The 22,803-nt window shown below is 54.0% G+C and overlaps 1 protein-coding gene and 2 long non-coding RNA genes across 3 annotated transcripts; all 3 read left to right on the top strand.

The window, feature by feature from the left end:
• Positions 1-2,215, top strand: LOC140898963 (uncharacterized). The gene is made up of 3 exons (XR_012155168.1): positions 1-54; positions 1,056-1,222; positions 2,134-2,215. It is a non-coding gene; the product is annotated as an uncharacterized lncRNA (long non-coding RNA).
• A 123-nt stretch (positions 2,216-2,338) lies between these two features.
• Positions 2,339-9,722, top strand: LOC140898962 (uncharacterized). The gene is made up of 3 exons (XR_012155163.1): positions 2,339-2,428; positions 8,269-8,402; positions 9,398-9,722. It is a non-coding gene; the product is annotated as an uncharacterized lncRNA (long non-coding RNA).
• Positions 9,723-11,856: 2,134 nt separating this feature from the next.
• LOC140898943 (maestro heat-like repeat-containing protein family member 7) lies at positions 11,857-22,182 on the top strand. Its single transcript, XM_073313572.1, has 5 exons — positions 11,857-11,886; positions 14,009-14,132; positions 14,764-14,850; positions 17,310-17,414; positions 20,987-22,182. The coding sequence occupies exons 1-5, from the start codon at positions 11,882-11,884 to the stop codon at positions 21,023-21,025; spliced, it is 360 nt and encodes a 119-aa protein (XP_073169673.1). The 5' UTR covers positions 11,857-11,881; the 3' UTR covers positions 21,026-22,182.
• Positions 22,183-22,803: the final 621 nt, after the last annotated feature.

Below are 22,803 nucleotides of genomic sequence, written 5' to 3'. Positions count from 1 at the left end.
CAGCTCGGTGCCCTCCTCCAGCAAAAGGAGCCGTGGCGAAGCTGTGACTGCCGGGTGAGGGAGCCCTCGGGTCATTCACTGCGTAGCCCTTTCTGGCAGGAGTGGGGGAATTGGTGGATAGGGCAACCCCCATTGCCCGGCTCTGTGCCCACACCGAGCCCCAGGACCACACCTGGCCCTGGGTGTAGTCCCACTGCGTGATCCCCCCGGCACAGGAAGGAGGGGCGAAGGCAGGACACTGCACAGACCTGGAACCCGGCCTGCGGGACGGAAAGGCCTTTCATAATCTGGTGCTCCCTTGTTCTGGCTCCTCGGTGGCGCACTACAAGGGGAGAGCAGAAACCTTCCTGTGTCAGACTTTGGCCTTTCTGGAGAACCCGCAGGCTCCAATTAGAGAACTGGCCATCAGGTTCCTAGTAAGCACAGAGCAGAGGGCTCCCCTTAGCAGGGGGCTGGATCCGGTCCCAGGCTCTGCTCAATCCCTGCCGGCAGCGAGAAGTAACCCCTGGGCTCCTGATTGCCGAATGAAGGCTCAGTGGTATCAGAAACCCGCAGGAGTAAGCTCAACCCAACTGCCCTGATTGGCTGATGGGCCCCCTCTAACCCCACTGCTCCCCATGCAGTACCCGTCCCCCCACAGCCCGCCATGGGCTCTTGGTAGTGGAACCTCAAGGCGCTATGCTCTCCTTTGGCAACCAGCCCCACAGCCATCCCTGGGGCCTCTCCCTTTCTCTGGGGACTCAGGAGCACGTCCTGGTCAGTGAGGGGTGGGGGAAAGCCCCACTGCTTGGAGGAAAAAGAAAAGGAGGACTTGTGGCACCTTAGAGACTAACCAATTTATTTGAGCATGAGCTTTCGTGAGCTACAGCTCACTTCATCGGATGCATACCGTGGAAACTGCAGCAGACATTATATACACACAGAGACCATGAAACAATACCTCCTCCCACCCCACTGTCCTGCTGGTAATAGCTTATCTAAAGTGATCATCAAGTTGGGCCATTTCCAGCACAAGTCTCTAAGGTGCCACAAGTACTCCTTTTCTTTTTGCGAAGACAGACTAACACGGCTGTTACTCTGAAACTGCTTGGAGGGTGACAGACGCTTTGAAACCCTCACGGGGGATGTGGGGAGGTGACGAGCTGTTTGTGTGTGTGTGGAGAGCTCACTGCCTGGCAGCTGGACCAGAGGAGCCAGGACAAGCTGGATGCTATCTGCAACGGTGAGTGGTAACCGCTTTGAGCACTGAGCGTTAGGGGGACGAATGGCCCAGAGCCGCGGGCTGGGTTCAATCTCCAACGCCAGCAATATGATCGTGGGCGAGAGCCACAAAGGGATGCAAAATGTAGATCCCCCCCCAACCCTGATCAGCTGCCCCCTCACCCTGTCGTGTCTGCTGGTTGGCAAGTACCAAGGATTGCCCCCCCTCACCCCAGAACACAGCCAAGGTGGGGTCCTGCCTCCCCCCTTGCACTCACTAGCCCAGTGCTTGGGGCAGTCACCTCCACATGGGGTGCTTGGGGTCAAGCCACTGCTCCAAATGAGGCCGAGGTGACATCCGGTCATCTACCTCCCTGCTGCATGCCCAGACCCCTGGGCCAGCGCAGGGCAGAGCAGTGTCTCCTCCACATTTGTTGGGGAAAAGGGGGAAGGGGTGACATAGCTCAGGCTCCTCACTCCCAGAGCAGGTTCATAGCTGGGCCTCCCAACTGGAGCTAGAGAATGGCTGAGCTCCCTCCTGGAGGGCAGTAGGGCACCCGAAGTTAGGCGTAGCCTAACAATGCCCAAGCCCCCTTTGTGACTCTCCCCCTCTCTGGGCCTAAGTGCCCATCTGTGCATTGAGGGGGAAAGGGGAGGGTAAATACAGGCAGGGATGAGGTGCTCAGATACTGCAGGGACGGGGCAGTCCTAGAAATAGTGAGTGAATGGGGTTCATTGTGACTTCTTGCCTGTGTCTGGAGGCTCCCCCAGCTATGGAGGGCAGTGGGGATGTTTAGTGAGGGTTGCTGGTTGTTCCCGCGAGTCCCCTGCCTCCAGCCTGCTGCCTCTTTGTCGTGGGCCGAGAGGCACAGTGCTGGCTTGGTCTGCCGGGGCTTTCCAGAGAGCCGTGGCTCTGACCTCCATTTCCTTCAGGACAGGACAGCAAGTCCTCAGTCCGATGCCTGGCTTCGCAGACCATCCTCATCCTGGATACCTTCAAGAACTACCTTCCAGCCTGCTCCAGCCTGTGGACGTTGTTCCACAGGATGACAGTGATGTGCACTAGGGAGAGCCCGGTCATTGGAGCTGCCCAGCTGCCCTAGCTCTGGTAAAAGCCAGCCTCCCTTCTTTGGGGGATTGGAGAACCAGAGCCTTCCTGGAGCAGGGTGGAGCACTTCGTGCCAGACCATGGCTTCTTTCCCATTGGCCGCCTGCCCTCCCCAGCCATGTGAGTAGTTAACCGCTTGATAGCTTTCATCACCATGTACTTTTTGACAGTTTTCCTTGCCCCGTGTAGGGTTTATGTTCCACTCTCCATTCCCATTTCCGGTCGTGTACGATTTTGGTGGTGTCGGACATTTTGAAAACTTATTTTGTATTCTTTTTCTGTGTCTGGCCAGGATAAGATTGTGTGCTTGTGTTTTGACATATTTAGAGGAAAAGTATGAACGAGCAGAAAGAGAGGCTGTAAGGAGTTCGCAGCTCCCTCCCCATCAGTCTGAGTGGGAGACCACTCCACTCGCTACGATACTTCCGGGGTACCTTGGTTCAGGGGAAAATTAGCTCAGTGTTAATGGTTCTGGCCTGCAGTCAGGCCAAGCAATGGTAGGGAGTCTGTTTTCCTGGGGCCCTCAATCAGGGCAGGGCTGCAATCGAGAAGGAGCTCTGGCCTACAGGCAGGCAGAGCAGCAGGAGGTCCACTTGCCTGGCCCTTGATCGGGGCTGGCCAGCAATTAAGTAGGGGGGTTCTGGCCTATAGTCTGGCAGAGCCGTCGCAGACTAGGGGAGGTTAGCTCTCTGGTGGGAGAGTCAACACAACCGTCTGGCGTCCTGATTCAGGCGGGTGCCAGACCAATGCAGGCCTCCTGATAACCAGGTGGGGAGGCTGCCACTCCTGACGGTGGGGTGGCGGGGGTAGGGGAACCCAGGCCCTCCCGCTCCACTGTGTCCCAGCCCAGGACCCTAACAGCGGTGGAGTGGTCTGCCACTGGGGCAGCAGGGAAAATCTGACGGCAACACACTGGCCGGCTTGTAGTCAATAACACGGCTGAACCCTATTCGGCTGCCCTGGGCTCCTTCCTACATGCCCATTCCGTGTGTACATGGGTTCCAGGGTCGTTCGCTTCACTGGGGTAGACGGCTTGTGGCAGCCCCACCAGCTCCTCGGAGTCCCTGGCGTCTGGCAGCTCCGGCAGCCCCTCTGGGTCTCTGTCATGATAGCGCTCTGTCAGGTCTGGGCTCCCGCAGCGGGGAAGAGACGTCCTGCTCATCTGGCAGCTCTCTCCCATCTGAGCTGGAGGGCCGGCCTTGCACAGTTCCGCTTCCTGTCCTGCCCTTCTGCTTCCAGCAGGGCGGCCATGGGTGTCCTGGTTCTGCCCACCAGGGGGTATTTGTGACTCCCTCCCAGTCTGTCAGGGCAGGAGACCACGCCCCTGTGCTCTGTACCCTACACCCCCCATCTCTCAGCCCCCCTGCCAGGGGTTAGAGGACTCTGAGCTCTGTATCCTACATATTCCCCCAGTCCTCCTGCCTGGCGTTAGGGGGTGCTGCACTCATCTCTCAGCCCCCCTGCCTGGCGTTAGTGCTCTGTACTGTACACAACCCCAGCCCCCAAGCCCAGTGTTAAGGGGTGCTGTGCTCTGCACTGTACACAGCCTCAGCCCCCCTACCCAGCATCAGGGGGTGCTGTGCTCTGTACCCGACATTACCCCATCTCCCAGCCCCGCTGCTCAACTTAGGGGGTGCTGTGCTCCGTACCTTGCACATCTCCAGCTCCCATGCCCAGCATTAGGGGTGCTGTGCTCTGTATCCTACACATCTCCCAGCTTCCTGCCCGTCGTTAGGGGTGCTGTGCTCTGTACCATACACAGCCCCAGACCTCAGCCTGGTGTTAGGCAGTTTCTAGTGTCTGAACTTAGATTCCAGAACATCCAGTATCTGCACATGCTGGGTGCAACACGCTGTGGGTATAGACAGGACCCGACACTGGAACCTATTCTGCGTGGGGACCTGATTCTGTCTGTCTGTCCGGCCACATCCTCTCTAATGAGGCTGAACCTGCCCATCTCCCCAGACTCAGCATAGCACAGGACTTGGGGGGCACCTGCTGGTAAAGGTGGCCTCAATCCCCACTGTACAGGCAGGGGTCATTCAGCTGGCAATAGCCCTTCTCTCGAGCCCCAAGTGCCTCTGTGTCATGGCTGCCTGCAGGAGTTCAGGGCCAGCAACTGCCTGGGGGAGGGAACAGGGCCTGGCTAGGCAGGGGCTCAAACCGGTGAGTGAGTTTGGATCCCCAGCTAGCCGTAGGGGTGCAACACAGGGGGTGATAAACTCCAGCCGGTTCCTCAGAAACCTTGTCCCTGAGGCCTCAGTAGAAATGGGGATGTTCACCTGGCAGCACACAGGTGCGAAGGCCTTGAGAGGGAGGTGGCAGATGTGCCCTTTTGATGCCCGAGCCCGAGCACACGGGGAGAGCAGGGGTGTAGGCCCTGCTCCGTGGTACTGTTGGCAAACGTCTGTGACTCGCGTGCCCTGGGTGCACACGCCCCTACAGTGGAACGTGTACAGGCACAGCACAGCCTGAAGAAGGCCAGCTCCTGTGTTCGGGAAGTCACCGGTTTTTTTACAAGAGCTGGAAACTGACATTGGATGAGCCAGGAACTCCTGATCGGCACTTTGTCCCTCCAGGAGACCGACCCATCTAGCGCAGAGAACGGGGGGACACAAAGGCTGAGCTGAAGCTAGATTCATGCTCTCTAGGAGGCTAGGGCACCCTCATGCTCTAGCTGAAGACGGCCTGGGGGTTCCCAGCATTGCCCTCATGCTATTTCTCTCTGGGAGCCCTCGCCCTGCACCCTGGCCTGTCTGTTCTCAGGAGGCTGCGTGCTGCCAGGTGCACATCCTCAGCGCAGAGTTCCTGGTTTAATGCCAGGGGACGGCGACTGGGAAGGAAACATACTGCCATGCCAAGACTGGGAACGGGCTGGTGATAATGCCCTGGGGTGCCTGGCATGTCAGTACCCTGCTGGGCCAGGAGCCAAGCGCCCCCTGGAGCCATCTGTCAGGCCCTGAGTCCATCCTGTGCTGGGCTCCAGCCAACCACAAGCCAGGAACTGGACCCGTGACTCCCAGAGCAGGTGTATCCATTTCACAGCAGCAGCTCAGTCTGCTCAACACGACTCCAGGGCCAGGAACTCGCTCCTGTCTGACATTGGCAACAGTCTTAGCCTGCTCCAGCCCCGCTCCTAGTCCTACTCCAGCTCTGGTCTCCCTCCAGCCTTGCTCCACTCACGCCCTGGCCTCCTGAGTCCAGCTCCAACCACTAGGCATGACCGCGTCCATCACCTTTGCTGACACCATCCCTTCCATCGGGAATGGCACTGAGGTTGCTGGGGGAAGAGGCATTCTCAGGTTGCCAGGAGCCATTGTTCTATTTACCAGGACAGTCTGATGCCAGGACAGGCCCCCTGAGCTCTGGAGAGGACTAGAGCTGCATTAGGACACCTGAAGTGCAGCTGCTGGAGAGTCAGCAGAGTCACCCAGAGACAGCCACACTTGCCTCCCAGCCCGGGAAGCCCAGAGCATAGACGTCTCTCAGAGCATCATTGCTGGCAGGAGACACTGGGTGAGAAATGGAGCCCCTCCTGCCCAGGAGACCCCGCGTGGGGGGAATTGGGCTGTGTCTGTACAATGTCTAACACCATGGGGCCCTGATCCGGGACTGAGGCCTCTGGGCACTACAGACAAAGGAGAACAGCAGGGCTGGAGGATTTACAGGCTCCATTTTAGGAGGGCTGGTTGGTTTGAGCCAGCAGTGAGTCCCATGTAACACAGAGCTGTGGTAGTGATGGAAGATCTGTTTTGTCTTCCCTACGTCGCACAGGTCACAGCTTAGCCCTGACCAGCTGCAAGGATCTTAGCGGGCCCTGGTATGGTTGTAGCAGCAGACTCAATGTTTCAGAAAAGTGAGATCTGTGCAATCGGCAACATAGTTCCACCTGGGCACCAGCCAGCTCCTGTGCCCCAGATTTCTCACACCTCACACTGAACCAGGGACGAAGGGGGCAGAAGGTTGGAAGAGAAGGTGCCAGCCTGGGACCCACGAGACCTATGGTCATTTCCCAGCTCTGCCACAGATGCTCTGTGTGGCTTTGGGCAAGTCCCTCATTCCCTCTGTGCCGCGGTTTCCTGTCTGTACAGTGGGGTAGCAGCCAGGTCCTACCCCGCAGGGGGCGGTTAGAATAAATGCAATAGAGGTTGGACAGTGCTCAGATGCAAGGGGGAGGAGGATCAGGATGGTGCTTAGGGCAGACCGAAAGCAAAGGGGAGCTACAGAGCCGGTGGTGACAGGGATTTGGTCTTTGACAATCTGCTCAGGGTTCCTGGGCTGTGAGACCCCAGCCAGCCACTGGCATTGCCAGACCTCCCTGATCTATGGTGGTGCTGCTCTCCCTGCTTCTAGAAGTTACTGCCTCCCCAGGGCCGAGACCCGCGCAGCAATCATCTCCTGGGGCTGCTGAGGCACTGAGCAGCTAGCAAGGCCTGAGACTCAGTTGTGCGGGGGGGGGGGCTGCTATTAAAGCAGCTCCTGCATAGTTGCAGCGGTGGGAGAGGAAGCAGAGACGGGACCGTTTTACATCCCACGGCCAAGGCACCCAGCAGCTTGGGCAGGTGCAAAGAGCCGCCAGCGTGGGCTAGGAAGTGGGGGCGGGGAGAGTTTGTGAATCCCTGTTCTGCGCTGTAGTGAGAAGGAGGAGCCGAGATGGAACTTATTCTCCCATTTGGGGGTCTGGAGACGCCCTGGCTACCCCGAGCGCTAATCCTGGCTCATTCCCAGGAAGCTGGGAGTGTGAGTGGTGGAGCTGCCATCCCTTCCAGAGGGAATGGCACTGAGGCTGCCGGGGAAGAGGCATTCTCAGGTTGCCAGTAATCATTGTTCTATTTACCAGGACAGTCCCTCTGAGTGCTGGAGGGGGCTAGAGCTGCATTAGGACACCTGTCCTGCAGCTGCTGGAGAGTCAGCAGGAGACATTGGGTGAGGAATGGAGCCCCCAAGGGCAGGGGCCATTCAGGAGACCCAGCGTCGGGGGAATCAGGCCTGGGATTCTCTGCAGCAGCTGCTGCCACACAGACCTTGGAGAGATGAGCTGCGAAACCCCCACAAAGCGCGGCCCCTGGCACAGAGCTCTGTAGCACTGGGACCCCGTACACGTGAGCCGCAATCCAGCAGGGCCTTGGGCCAGCCCCACCCTCTCCCACTGTCCCACTCTGGGAGGCCAGGGCACAGTTCACAATTTAGCACTGACCAGCTGCAAGGATCTGGGCGGGCCCTGGTATGGTTGTAGAAGCATTTTCAATGTTCGGGGAAAGCGAGATCTGTGCAATAAGCAACGTCGTTCCATCTGGGCACCAGCCAGCTCCTGTGCCCCAGAGAGCTCCCACAGCTCACACTGAACCAGGGACGAAGGGGCCAGGAGGTTGGAAGAAAAGGTACGAGCCTGCCTGCAGCTCTCCTGCCTTCTGCTCCTTCCCCTTCATGGTGGTGTCTGAGCAACTTCTGCTGCTCATTAGCCCGTCCCCAGCTCCCCCACCCCGCTGGCCTTCCCGACCTGGGACCTGCCACAACCCCAATATTTATGGGAGAAGGGATCAGGGTAATTTCCCTGGGCAGGAAGACTCTTGAGTGGTTGGATTCAGCCTGTCTGCTGTGCTGTTTGTGAACCAGCAGAAGGAGAGGCGGGAGTGACCCAGGGGAGGCCGTTCAGCCTGCGGGATGGGGTGCTGGCCTGGGAGTCCAGAGACCTAGGTTCTAATCCTGCCTGTACTGCTGACTGACTGGGTGACGTTGAGCACATCCATTCCCTTGTTTCCCCACTGGCTGCCTTGGCTAGTTAGAGTCTGAGCCCTACAGCCCAGGGATTGTCTGCAGCACCTGGTGCAACAGGGCCCTGATCTCAGCTGGCATCTGTAGGCACTGGTGGAACAGAAATAACTGGGCTGGCCCTGATGCTGAACAGGGCAGTCGCCTCTCATCACTCACAAGCAATGCCTTGTCCTGGCTTCTTGCAGGATGCTGAGGAAGTCCCCAAGGGCCTCTCCAAGCCCATCCGAGCCTGGGAGGAGACTAAACTTCCCGCAGGGATGTAAGCGGAAGAGCCCACAGCAGCAGCAGGAGCTGTGTGTGCCTCAGCCCTTCCGTGCTGGTGAGTGGGTGCCTCCTGTAAAAAATGGCAGGGGCCATGGCCCCGCACTGCGGTGGGGCTTGGCCCCTCTGGGGGTTGGGGTTGCAAGACCAGGGTGTCATTGGGGGAGAAGACTCCATAGATCTTGTACTACTCTGGGCTGCCACGGGATGGAGAGACAGCAAAACCCAGGCAGAGGGGTAATGGCCCCTCTTGCTGGCAGCAGCTGCAGCCTCTACAGCTGAGGGGGGCATTAGGGGCGGCAGCAGAAGCATCAGGTGGAGACTGACTGAATTGCCTGCCCCGATCCGTCACTCTGCAGGGTCGGAGGATGTTTTCCACCAGTCGAAGGGGATGCTCGGTGCATGGTGGGTTGTTAAGTCTAGGATTGCAGGGCGCCAGTCAGAGCATGATGCCCCCTGATGTTGTAGCCCCATCTGCTGGCCCCTTTGCAGGGGGGCCATGCATGTTGCAGCACAGGGCGTTGGCGGGGTGATTGATGATGGGAGCCCAGGCCCTGCCCAGATTACACCCGGTGGCTCTGGCTGGCTGTCGATGGCAGGAGAGGCAGTCGGAACAAGCAGAACGGGCAGGCCCTGTGTCCCAATATCCCACGCAGACTGGGCAGCTCTTCCCTCTCCCGCAGTGGGGAGTAGACCGATTCACTGCCAGTTCCTCTGCCCCCTCCAGCAATGGCCTGGAGAGTGGGGACACCACTCATAGCCTGACATCATCCTTCCTTCCAAGTGTGGCTCTCCCCCAATCCCCAGGCTGAGCCTGCATGCTGGGTGGGGAAGCGGGGTGGCCGCTGGGAACCAGGGCTGCGACTGGATCTTTCCTGGGCTGGGCAGCAAAGAGGTGGGGAAGCCAGGGATCGCTGTGCCAGACCCTGTTGTGCATCGGGGCTGTTACCCTACTGAGGCAGGAGTTGCGGGCAAGAATTTCCTCTAAGATCTCTGTCACCCAGCCTGCAGCTTGGCAGCCCCAGGTATTACCACTGCTCTGTCTTTGATCAGATTCACCCTCACCTGCTAATGCCTCCTGCTTTATGGGGCCAGACTCCGAGGAGAAAGAGCCCCTGGACTACGTCGACGGCTTTCTCAAGGGCAATGAACAGGTACCAAGAGCCCTCCTCTGATGTGTCAGCTAGTGCCCTGTCCACATGCACCATCCGCCCTTCTACGGATGATACATGGACTCTAAGGCCTGACGGGACCACTGTAACCTCCTGTATAACACAGGCCAGAGACCTGCCCCCAAATAATTCCTGTTTAAACTAGAGCATCTTAAAAATGTCCCATCTTGAGTTACAAAAGATCACGCACCATGCCCCTTGCTCAGTTGTTCCAATGGTCTATTACTTTCTCTGTTAAAAACGTACATTTCCAGTTTCAATGTGTCTTGCTTCAATTTCCAGCCCCTTGTGGACTTGTGCACACTGGATTTGGCCAGTCCCCAGTGTGATGGTTTAAGGTGCCACCTGATGTACTGGGATACCACTGAGCCCACCTCTTCTGTCAGCCTGGGCCCCCTTTACCTTGTCTTGCTGGGCTAGGCTCACAAGCTTCTTCCAGCCGTGCACACAGGCAGGGCCACGCCCAGCTGCAGAAAGACACAGACACTGAGCTCAGCTGTGGGAAGACTCAGCTGAAGGGGCTTGTCCCAGTATTGTGCTGCCCACCTCCTCTGGAGTACAGACCCAAAGGTTTTATGAAATTCACCCCCTCCCTCGATGTGGAGAGAGGTACGAACAACTCTTCGCCCTTCCCCATCGGTTACTAATTGCACTAACTGGGTTGGGGTATAAAGAAGAAATAAGATTATTAACTTCAAGAGGTAGATTTGAAGTGGTTATAAGAGATAGCAAAGAGACCAAAGCAGATTACCTTAGTCAATAAACCACGCAAACGAAGCTTTACACACTAGATAGGATATACATTTGCAGATTCTCCCCCTGAGTGATGAAAAGGTTGGCACATACTTAAGGCACAAGCTGTCTTGGCTTTGCAGCTTGGATTTCCTAGGTTTTCTTACACAGGCTAGGAATCTCTCTCCAGCCTGGAACCATCACTTCTCATAGTTCAATCTTCGTCCCTCAGGTGTTTCCAGATATCTTATTGCAGGGAGTGTGAGGTTCCTCCCGCTCCACAGATGTCATTGTTCTCCTTTTATCTCCTCTTCCCAACTGCTGGAAAACTCTTTTGCTGTGACCTGGGTCCAACAGGTCCCATTGTGTCGTGTTATCTCGGAGAGGTTTCTATTGGGGTAACCCTGGTGCTTGTGTGCATTTCCTCAATAAGCCAGTGTTTGGCTTTTTTACTGTTGTACCTGAAAGGCTGTTTTGAACCTCACAATGTGTTTCAGGAACGCATACATAGCTGAAGTTCATAACTTCACATACAACAATAGCACATACAATCCAATGAGACATTAATGTCTAGCAGATCAAGACTTTTAGAATGCTACATCACAAAACATACCTTGTACCAAACATATCCTAATTACATGACAGTAGCGAATATTGGGGTGTCAGGGTATCATACCTAGATGTTCCTCCCACACTACCATGCCCCCGTAAGACTCTCTGACTGCTTAGCCCCCATGTTGCAGTTCCTCTTTGGACACCTGCCCTGAGATCTGCTCCCTCTCTGGTCTGGTTTCACACAGCGCTGCCCTGCCCTCCCCAGATAGTCACTCCTGTTGCCAGATGAATGGCCTCCTGGCATTCGGCATATTAAAGCCTGAGCAGCGCTAGGAGGGAGGCTTTCTGACATCTCTCCCACTGGAAGCTCCTTTCCACGCTAACCTTCGTGTTTGTGTCTAATCTCTGTGGGGCATAGGACGAGACCAAGACACTTAAGTTCTTGGATTGCGTCAGCACCTTCAGCAGAGCCGTCCTCACTAGGAGCCCAGAGAGAAACCTGGCTGCTTTTCTCAGCAAAGCCCTCCTTGTGGAGAAGATAAAGGTGAGTAGAACACACACTAGAGCTGTGTTACTTGGCGGGTTTAGTGATTGTCCTGGAGATCTCTGCAGATTTGTCTAACTTCAACTGCCAATCATTGGATCGTCTGTTAGACTGACGAGCCCATTATCAAGTATTTGCTCCCCATGTAGGTACTTACAGACTGTCATCAAGTCACCCTGTAACCTTCTCTTCATTAAGCTGAACTGATTGAGCTCCTTGAGTCTCTCACTATAAGGGCTGTTTCCCAGTCCTTCAATCACTCTTGTGGCTCTTCTCTGATCCCTCTCCAATTTATCAACATTCTCCTTCAGTTGTGGGCACCAGACCTGGACACAGGATCCCAGCAGCAGATGCACCAGTGCCAAACACAGAGGGAAAATAACCTGTCTAACAACTGGAGATTGCCCTGTTTATACATCCCAGGATGACATTAGCCCTTTTGGCCTCAGCGTCGCACTGGGCGCTCATGTGCAGCTGATTACCATGACTGCCAAGTCTTTTCCAGAGTCACCACTTCCCAGTTTAGAGCCTCCCATGCTGTGAGTGTAGCCTGCATTCCTTATTCCTAAACATAGAACTGTATCGAAACATGTATTGTTCCCTTGCACCCAGCTTTCCAAGTCACCAGGTCGCTCTGTATACGCCAGTTTCCCTGCACAGAGCCCCAACACTGCGCAGCCAGTGCCCACTAGGGAACTAGCAACAAATCTGCTCCATAGATTTGGAAAGTTTTGCTCTCCAGCGCTGCAAAAAGCTTTCCAGAGCTTACCTCCCTTCCCTGAACGTGGGACAGCGTGGGCTGGTGAGTGGTCCAGTGGGCTGGGGCTCGGTTCTCCAGTGAGACCTTGGGCAAGTCACTTCCCCCTCTATGCCTCAGTTTCCCTCCCATGCCTTGTCTCGTCCAGTTAGCTTGTGAGTTCTCTGGGGCAAGGACTGGCTCTCACTCTGTGTGTGTGCAGCACCTGGCACAAGGGGGCCTGATCTCAGGTGGAGTCCCTGGGGGCTAATGCTGATGGAGCCTTTGCAGTGCACTGGTGCATGACGCTGGGGCACTGACCACAGGCCCTGCACTGCGCTCCCCGGCTGGAGCCCTGCACGCCATCGAGTCCACAGTAGGACGACCTGGCTGTCGAGCCAACGTGTTGCAGGCTCTGCACTTTGCTCCCCAGTCGGAGCCTGGCAGGAGCTCAGAGCCTGGCTGGCATTTCCTCACGTTGTCTCTCCAGGAGCTAATTGATCACGAGTCCGTCGACACCGTGACCGGCGTGGTGCGTTAGCAAGTGATGCTCGCCATCATGGAGCTGAGGTACCCGGCCTGCCCTCCCAGCCCCAGCCAGTGCTGTGTGCAGCCAGACAGGCCAGCCTCTTGGCATGGCCAGTTCTCCAGGGTGTTCTCCCCTCTGCTCCTCCCCCATCTTCTGATTCCCCTGGGCACGTGGCACCGGGTCATGGGGCTGGTGCATGGGCGCTGGCAGAAGTGGGTTGGTGGTGGAGGATCCTTCGGTGCCTGGCGACCTCTCCAAGTGGCCTTATGAAGATGTGGGGGAGGGAGTGAGGGGGTTCGGACCGGTCCCCTCTGGGACCCCACAGGCGATGGCTCTGTGGGGAGAGGGGCAGTTGGGTGCCGCTGAAGCGGAGCAACTGGAATCGCCGCCAGCTGCGTCACACCGGCAGCTCAGCGACTCCCTGTGGCTGAGAGGCTGGGCAGGCTGAGCCCTGGCACGTGACACTGTCTGTGCCATGGGGGGCTCTCTCTCGGTGCCACTGGCATCCTGCTCTGAGCTTCCCAGAAGCCTGCCCTTCAGGCATCCGGAGGGTGGCGGATGCTGCGGGCTGGAGCTCGGCTCTCGCAGTTGGCTCAATAGGTTCCCCAGGAATGGGAAGGGCAGGCGGGGCAGGTGCTGGAGTGGCTCTCCCCACTGGACATGGGCTTCCTGAGGTCAGGGCAGGCAACAGCATTGGCCGTGATCCCATCTCTGCCGGGGTGGACAGGGGTGGTGGTGATTTGCATAAGCAGTGGGCCTAGCTGTTCCTCACTGGCTGCCGCCTGCCTTGACAGGCGTGGCTGTGTCCTGCAGGGGGCAGCTCGAGTAGTCACCTGGCACCTCATGGCATGTGCTGGGGCCATGCTCTGGCAGTGGGGGTGAAGGGGTTAATGCCGTCTGGGCAGTCCCCACCTTCCTGCCTCCCTGTGCCCTGTCCACCGTGCTGAGAGTAATGGGCAGAGGCAGATCTTGGATCCCTGCCTGGATTCTGCCCTACTGAGGCCTGATGCAGCATCTCTCTGCTGGCCCGGACTGTGCAGCTGCAGTCCAGATGGCTGTGGAGGGAGGGTCTCTTGCCCCCAGCGGGGCAGGATTGGCAGACTCCTTTGCACTGTGGCCGCTGGGTTCAGAGGCGCTTTTGTGCCAATAGATTCTAGTCTCCCGTCCATGCCGTTTGCGGGATGTTGTTTTACGGCAAAGCACAGTGATCTCCACCTCAGCCTGCTGGTATGAGAAAAGACAGTACCGGCTCCCTCCACCGCCCCCTGGCCTATTCTCATCCTCCATCCCCCAGCTAGAGCCCCTGCAGGTGTTTCCATGTCCTGGGACCCTGCGGCCAACATTCACGCATCAGTCTCGCCACAGCCCTCCAATCCGCACGTGTCTCTTCTCTTAGCAATGTGAAGCCACCACTGTGGGGAATGGAACAATCCAACCTGCTCGCCACCTGCTTCTCCAGCATCTTCTCCCTGCCTCCAGCACAGACCATCCAGGGCATGGAGGCTGCTCTGAACACCAAGGTAAGCCCCAAACTGGCTGTGAAGAGCCACCCCAAACCGAGTGGGAATTCTGCCAGTCGCTCGTGTACCTGCCCCCTGGGTTACCTGGCACTGGCATAAGAGTGTAATGATCACAGCTTCTTGGCAGGACTTCAGCTCAGGAACTGCGGCAGCAAAGCACAGGCCCCACGGCCGCAGAAAAAGGAGTAACTCCCTCATGGGGTAGCACTAGTAGGCATTTATCCTTCACATGCACCGGCAATTAGTGGGGAACAGACACTCCCTTCACAAGCACATTCATCCCCAGTGCATGGCTGGGGGCACAGGCCTGAGATCGGCTGCTTCAGACCCACACAGGCCAGGGGAACTGAAGCTTGGCTGGAAATCTTCCCTCCCCGTCCAAATGCGGAGTCCTTTTGGACTCTTCCAGTGGGTTAGACTGTGTGCAGTGGCCTTCCTGGGGACAGCAAAGGCAGGTGGGGTCCTGTTGCCAGGAGGAGTTTGCAGTAGGTCCCCTGCAGGTACAAGTGAGGGGATGAGCTGGAATACCAGGGGCTGCTGTGACCTGGGGCATGTCACACGCCAGGGCATTGGTTCCTCGCCTGGCTGGGTAACACCACTTGCTCTGGTTTCTCCTCTGCTCTGCACGCAGACTCTGAAAGCCATGGATGAGATGCTGAAGGCCTTGGTGTGCGAGGATCAGAAGTCCAACCTTGTGGTGCTGCAGAACATCTTGGAGGTCTGGAGGCGTGGGGGCAGGAAGGGGACTAGACCTGTAGCTGGGGTGGGGCTTGGGAACCAAGGCTCCATTTAATCCCAAGCATGGGACACCCCCGTGCCTTCTGTTCCTCAGAGTACGTTCTATACAAAGGTTCTTGGGCTGGAGAACCAAGTGCCCCTGCTATATCTGGGAGACGGGATCTGCCGTGATCTGCACTGAGCCCGCATCTGACCCTGGCATTCATGCCCTGCCCTTGGCTGGGTGCAGGGCCTTGCCTCCAGAGCCCATCAACACGACAGCTGAGCTGCCTGGGGGCAGGGTGGGGTTGCAGAGTGATGGCAAATCTCTTGCAGCCCTTCTCAGCAATCACACTGGGATCCCTGGGCTGTGGGCCCGGAGCATCACTCATGGGCCCACCCACCTGGCCAGAGCCCAGAACTAGATTTCCCCCAACGTTCTAGTTCTGGGGCCACAGGAAGTAGATTCTGTGGGTGGTTTGTGGTCCAAAAAGAGGGAAATGTTCTTGGCAGAGACTTGGTCTCCTCCATTCTGGAACCTGGGAAGAGGGAATCACAGAAGGCCCAGGCTGGAAGGGATCGCAAGAGGTCATCTACTCCACCCCCTGCACTGAGGTAGGGCCAAGCATTCCTAGACCATCTCTGAGGAGTGTTTATCCAGCCTGTTTTTTAAAACCTCCATGATGAGGAGTCCACCATTTTCCCCCACTGATTTACTTGGGGATTGGTCCTGTTTTGAACCGGGCGTTGGACTACATGACTTCCTGAGGTCCCTTTCGATGCTGAGATTCTATGATTCCCTAGGTCACCTGTTCCAGTGCTCAGCCACCCATAGAGTTTTTCCTAATATCTAACCTAAATCTCCCTTGCTGCAGATTAAGCCCATTACTTTTTGTCCTACCTTCAGGGGACATGGAGAACAATTGGTCACCATCCTCTGTGTAACAGCCCTTAACGTATTTGAAGACTGCTACAGGTGCCCCCTCTGTCCTCTCAAGAGGAAACATGCCCAATTCGTTCAACCTTTCTTCAGAGGTCATGTTTTCTAAACCACTGATCATTTTTGCTGCTCTCCTCCGAACTGGCTCCAGTTTGTTCACATCTTTCTTAAAGCGTGGTGCCCAGAATTGGACACAGTGCTCCAAGCTAATACACCTCAGAATGACATTTCCCTTTTTCACAACAGCATCACACTGTTGATTGCTATTCAGTGTAAGACCCATGATAACCCCCGGATCCTTTTCTGCAATAGTGGCACCTAGCCGGTTATCCCGCACTTTGTTTCTATGCATTTGATTTTTCCTTCCCACGTGCGTTATGTCACATTTGTTTTGACTGAAGTTCATCTTGTTGACTTCAGACCAACTCTCCAATTTAGCAAGCTTATTTTGAATTCTAACCTGTCCTCCAAAGTGCTTGCAACCCCTCCCAGCTTGGTGTCATCCACAAACTTTAAAAACATACTCTCCTCTCCGTTAACCAAGTTGTTAATGAAAATATTGACTAGTACTGGATCTGGCACACCCCTGGGGGAGCCCACTTGAGACACCCTCCCAGTTTGCAAGTGAGTCAGTGATAACTCCTCTTTGAGTACGGTCTTTCAATAAGTTGTGCGCCCACCTTATAGTAATCTCATCTGAATCATATTGGCTTAGTTTGCTTATGAGAATGTCTGGTGGAACTGTGTCAAAAGCCTTACTGAACTTCACATCCATCATCATATACTGCCTCCCTGCATCCACTAGGCAAGTAACCCTGTCAAAGAAGGAAATTAGATTTGTTTGGTATGGTTTGTTCTGTACAAATCCTGGGTGGCTATTCCTTATCACCCTATTATCTCCTCTAGGTTCTTACAAACTGTTTAATACTTTGTTCAGTATCTTTCTGGGTACCAAAGTTAGGCTGACTGGTCTCTAATTCCTTGGGGCCTCCTTTCTGAAGATATTCCCCTTTCTGAAGATAGGTTCTGGGTCTGCCCTTTTCCAGTCCTCTGGGACCACAGCCCTCCTAAAGGTTCAGACATTACTTAGCCTAGCTACATCGAGGGTGAATATCAGGAGGCTCTGCCAACTTAAATACATCTAACTGACCTAAATTGTCTTTTACCTGTTCTCTCCCTAGTCTGGCCTGTATTCCTCCCCCCTTGTTGTTAATATTGTGTTAAGCATCTTGTCGCCATTTACCTTTTTAGCGAAAACTGAAGCAAAAAAGGCATTAAACACCTTGGCTTTGTCTGTGTCATCCATTATTTGCTCTCCTTCCCTGCTGAGTAGTGGCCCCACACTTTCCTTTGTCTTTCTCTTGCTCCTAATGCATTTATAGAGCTGCTTCTGATTGCCTTTTATGTCCCTTGCCAGATAGAACTCATTTTTGCCTTAGCCTTTTTGATTTTCACCCTATGTGCTTGTGCTATTTTTTGGTACGTCTCTTTAGCAATTTGTCCCAATTTGTTTCTCTCAGTTCCTGTTCCCCAGGACCACGTCCAAGGAGGTGCATGGGCAGCTGAGGGCAGTGGTAAGGATCAGCTGGCTGATCATACTCATCGCTGGGCACCACAAATTCAAGGTGAGCAGCCTTTGACCCTGGCCGCCTCCTAACTGCATTGAGCAGCCTCATTGTGCAGCGCTTCCTGGCAGGGAGAAGGCGGGTCTAGAATAGTGACTCAGGAAGATCCTCGGTAGGAGTCCAGTCTCGGTAGGAGTCCAGTCTAACGAGCACTGATGTCGACGGGTCTGTCCTCTGACTCCAGTGTGCTTTGGGTTGAGTCCCATAATTCTATCTCCAAGGACTCTCTCCGCTGTTCCCCTAGGACCAAAGTCTGCTCCACAGGGTCAGTGCATTTACACAGGATGGCCCTGAGAGCACCCTCTGAAATCAGGTGTCTGTTCACCCCCTTTGTCAGTTGTCCCCAAGATACTTTGGCATCAGCTCCTGCCAGGCTGCCAGATGAATGCCCCCTGCTCTGGGTGCTCAGGGCCATTTCGCTGCTGCAGCTGCTCCATCCCCTCTGTGGCAGGGCCTCCCCTCTGGCAGCTGGAAGGGGGCGCTTGGATGACGTGCCCCCAGAGGCTGGGGCAGCGGAACAGAAGGAGGGAGGTGGGAGAGGACAGAGTGAAAGGGATGGGAGGAGCCAAAGGAGCCAGAGCAATGAGGAGTGGATGTGGGGAGGCTGTGCAGACAGCAAGAGAGGAGCACAAGGGGCTTGGTGCAATGTGGGGAAGAGCAGGGAGCCAGCGCAGAGGCTGCAGGAGGGGTAAGGGAAGGTCTGGAAGGAAGGGGAGACGAGAGGAGAAGGCTGCAGGAGAGAGCCAGCAGGCTGGGCACAGTGCAGAAAGTGGGGGCTTTGGGGAGCTTCAGGATGGAGTGAGAGAGGCGGGATGCAGAGCAGCGGAGTCCAAGGTGACCCCAAGCTCCTGGGCCTGAGGTCAGTGGAGGGAGGGGGATGGCAGAAGGGGCTGGGATGAGGAGCTTGCCCTTGAGATGGAGACTGGATGTTAGTTCATTTGTTACCAGGGTTCTCACTTGGGGGCAATGTTTGCTGACTTTGCTACCCAGATTTCCCATCCCTACTGAGCTTTCCTCAGCCCCTGGTGTTAAGCCCCATGGCTCCTCCTGCTCTCATTGTCCCCGGTCTCTCTACGCTGGGCTCTGCCTCCCCTGGTTCTAACCCATCGCTAGTACAATGGCAGGGGGACACACTGCACCGGTCCTACAGGAACAAGTGACTCCCTTTGCTCCCTCTCTCCGTCAGGGAGTGGAGGAGTTCAGAGTCCTGGGCCAGCTGGTGGGGTGTCCCACTCTGTGCTGTGCTGAGCAGGAGCAGGAGATCTTGCGATGAGTTGTGGTTGGACTTCACCACCTCTACTCCTTCATGCTGTGGCAAAAATGTAAGAGCACTGGAGACCCTTGTCCTTTCTAAATACACTGACATGGGGTTTCCAAAGAGAGAAAACATATTAAAAGAACACTTCCACCTTTACTGCATCCTTTTAAACAGTCTCCATCTAGTAATGAGCCTACACCATTGCTAGGATTTCTTTTGTTCCTAATACACTTAAAAAAAACCCCCTCCTTATTATCCTTAGTTCTGCAAGCCATGGAGTTTCCCCTAATGTCTTTAGCTTCCCTTGTCCATATTTTACTCTTCATAACTTACATAAGAATGGACCTACTGAGTCAGACCAATGGTTCATCTAGCCCAGTATTGTGTCTTCTGATAGTGGCCAGTGTGCCTCATGCTCCAGAGGGAAAGAACTGAACAGGGAAATTTTGAATGATCCACCCCCTGTCATCCAGTCCCAGCTTCTGTTAGTTGGAGGTTTAGGGACATGCAGAGTATGGGGTTGCAGGCCCTGATCATTTTGGCGATATAAAACGTGATAGCTGTAAATTGTAAAAAAAAAAAAAAAAATCTATTGAAAAGAGCTTTGTGACTATCTGTGTTTCTGTTCGAAGGTCTCAGTGGCCCTTAAGTGAGCTAAAAGTTTTAAAGGAGCATCTTGGTTTGTTTTCAAGGAGCTGTATGTCTGTTAATAAAAAAAAAAGTTTGTGAGAACCTAGCTCTTATGTCTTTGTGTAAAAGATACCCATTTACAGCAAAAAACTGAAATGTAGTTGTATAATCATGTAATGCAATCATGTAATGAAATGTAGTTGTAGAATTATGTGGGGGGGGAACCCTAAAAATGTGCTTACAATTAAAAAAAAAAACCCAGGGATGGTTCAGACATGTGTTTGAGTACAACAGAGCTGACCCATCCTGTTGAACTGAATGGGTTTAACCACACCCCCACTGAATAGTCAGGGTAACTGACATTACCCACCCTTGTTGCCATCAGGGTTAATCGTATTAGTAATAAGAAATTAAATTTGAATGGGGTACACCCACAGTAAGGGGGGTGGGTGGGTGAGGATGGCGAGATTTAATATGAAAGGAAATAAAACCTCAGGAGTTGATAGATGCTATTAGACAGTTAAAAATATGACCCCAGCAGTTGGTAGAACTCTATTGGACAGTTTAAATATAACCCCAGCAGTTCATTGAATGCTATGGGTCACTCTTTCTAGCAACTTAAAGTCATTAAAATAATATATTTACAAAACTAAAAATTTCAAGGGTTCACAAACCTCCACCATACTTTAGAACAAACATTTGCGCTAAAGACAATCAAACATTTAAAAGCTCTGGGTATTTCTAGGGTGCTTGCTATGGTTGTGGTACACCCATTTCATTTCAAAAACAACCCCCAGACTTTAAGCATGAAAGAAATATGTTTAAAAAACAAACGAACAAGCCCCAAGATATTCACTGATATCTGCAAGGGGCTCCACAGGTGGAAATGGGTACAGTAACGTTAAGGATTGTTGTGTATGGTGATTTACTGCTTAATACTGTAACAAGGCCCCAAAGAAAAATGTATTTTAACTAAAAGAAAAAAATAGCCAAAAGGAACCCAGTTGTACAGACAACTGAATTCCCCCACCCCAGATCACAAAAGGGAATGTTAGGGGAGGGGGGTCTAAAATGGTTTTTAAAAGTTGGTTTTTAAAAGCAGTTTGATTTTTATTCTGAAACAAAAAGGGTTTGTTTTTTTAAATGGGGTTGTTTGTCTTCTTAAAAGAGTTGGCTTGAATGATTCAATTGTTAGTAATTCAGGGGCCTAAGCTATACATAAGTGTGGGTGTTTAAGAAAGTATTTTGTTGCAAACTGTTGGTTTGGTGTTTTAAACTGCTGGGGTGTGTGAGTTTGTGCAAAACATAGGTGTGGTTATAAAAAATATATATTGCTGGGTTTCTTAAACAGAAGTTATAGGGCTGCAAACTATTGGTTTGGTGTGTTTCAAACTAACAGGTGTTTCTGGGGAAAAATGTGTTTTAAAATGGATTTTAAAAGTTGGTTTTCAAGCAGTTTGGTTTTTATTTTGCAAAATGAGATGTGTTTTTAAAAAATGTTTCTGGGGTTGTTATTTTGTTAAAGTGATAGAAATAAACTCATAATCTGTGTTTGTTGTACAGCCTGAAATGGGTTATTTTGTTTTAAAGCTATGACTTTTTAAAAAGAAAAACACCCTAATGAGTATTTTATTTTTTAAGTTTACAAGACCGTTTCATCATAATAATGTTGTCTGCTCCACAGTATGATCAGAACACAAGAGATCCTCAGGCCAGAGGGTAAACAAGCTCAAAAGAAAAAGGAAAGAGGCAGCTGAAAAGAAAAATTCACCAGCATCAACGGCTGATGGATGGATGAAGCCCAGTAAATATATTTCACTTTTTGGTTTGGTTATTTGATGAGGTTGTGTATTTTAAGTAAATACATAGGTGTGGGTGAGAAAGATGGTAAAGTGTAAGCATCCTGGTCTGAAAGCCAAGCTATTACCTGTCTCCTGTTTAAAGTTTTACTATGCTTTTTGGACACTTGAAAATGAGGTTCACCCCGCCAAAGCTCCCAGCTTCCCCGGCGGTGTAATATCTTTTCTTTAACAGAGCAGTCTGCGTAGACATGACATGACTGTTACTAGGACCAAAGTCTGCTCTGCAAGGTCAGTGCATTTACACAGGATTGCCCTGAGAGCAGCCTCTGAACCCAGGATTTTGCTCACCCCCTTTGTCAGTCACCCCCACGATGCTTTGGCATCAGCTCCTGCCAGATGAACACCCCCTGCTCTGGGTGCTCGGGGCCATTTAGCTGCTCCATCCCCCCCGCCCCCCGTGTCAGGGCCTCCCCTCCGGCAGCTGGAGGGGGGCACTTGGACGATGTGCCCCCAGAGGCTGGGGCAGGAGATAGGCCTTGAGTTATATTGGCCCGTGGTGCTCCTGCTCCTTGAATATTCATGAGGATGGGCCTGGCTCCAGTAATGTTTGGGCCCCGGGCCCCATGCTCTGGGGGGCCCTACGCCATGGCTTGGCGACGTGGGGCCCTCTCACCGTGGGGGTGGCTTCCCCTCCCCCCCCCCCAGCTCCCTGCGTGCTGTGGAGAGTCTGGGCCCAGGCAGGGCAGCTCCGCATGTTGCCTCCGTCCCCGCCCAGCGCTGACCCTGCTCCCAGCCCATTGGCCGGGAACCACGGCCAATGGGAGCTGTGGGGGGCGGTGCCGGAGCTGCCTGGCCACGCCTCCACACTAGGGCCGGGGAGAGAGGTGCAGCAGAGAGAGCAGCTGGAGTGTGTTACTGTCAGACAGTGATGGGCACCCTGGGGCTGGCATTAAATGCAAAGTACAGAGGGGGTTTCCTGGGGGGGACTATAGCAAGCCCCCACAGAGCAGACCCAGGCTGCAGCTGGCTCCGTCCATCAATCCCTATGCCATACAGAGACCCACACAACCCTGTCCCCCCTCCCGCCCCCCGCAAAGACCCCCACCGGCCCTTGTGCACCCATCACCCCTCTCTGGACAACCCCCCCCCTTTGTGCCTCCAGAGACGGCTCCTCTCCCCACCATCCCGCTCCCTACAATCTCCCCCTTTGCCTACCCCTCCTTCCCAAGCCCATTGGCCGGGAGGCTCCCAGCCTGTTGGCCACCATGACTAATGGGAGCTGCGCCTGACGCAGGGTGCCTGCTTGCAGATGCAGACCTGCCTGGCTGGACTTCCACAACACGGGAGGGAGAGCCACAGGTGAGCAAGCCCTGGTCATCATCATCACAGGCCTAGCAATTCTCTGGGTATTTAATTTCACTTAGGCAAGTAATTCAGTCTACTCTTCCTTTCCAGACAGTTTGTGGCTTTTCCTGTGAGAAAACTTACAATTTCTTTGCAAAGAAGTCCATTGATAGTTTTTCACTTGAGAAGTATATTTTCTGGTTGTTCATAAGCTCGTTTATTTTGTTAACTCAGTTTCATACGCAATTTTAAAAGTCACTTGAATTGTACCTGTTTTTTTTTTCTATTGGTCCAAAACCACATGGAAGATGTGCAGATTTTTATTTCTGTGGGCCAAACCAGTCAAGGTTCCTTC

Source organism: Lepidochelys kempii, chromosome 1 (assembly GCF_965140265.1).
Source record: "Lepidochelys kempii isolate rLepKem1 chromosome 1, rLepKem1.hap2, whole genome shotgun sequence".
NCBI classification, from domain to species: Eukaryota; Metazoa; Chordata; order Testudines; family Cheloniidae; genus Lepidochelys; species Lepidochelys kempii.
The sequence above is the reverse complement of the archived record's forward strand: the minus strand, read 5'-3'. Positions and strand labels throughout refer to the sequence as shown.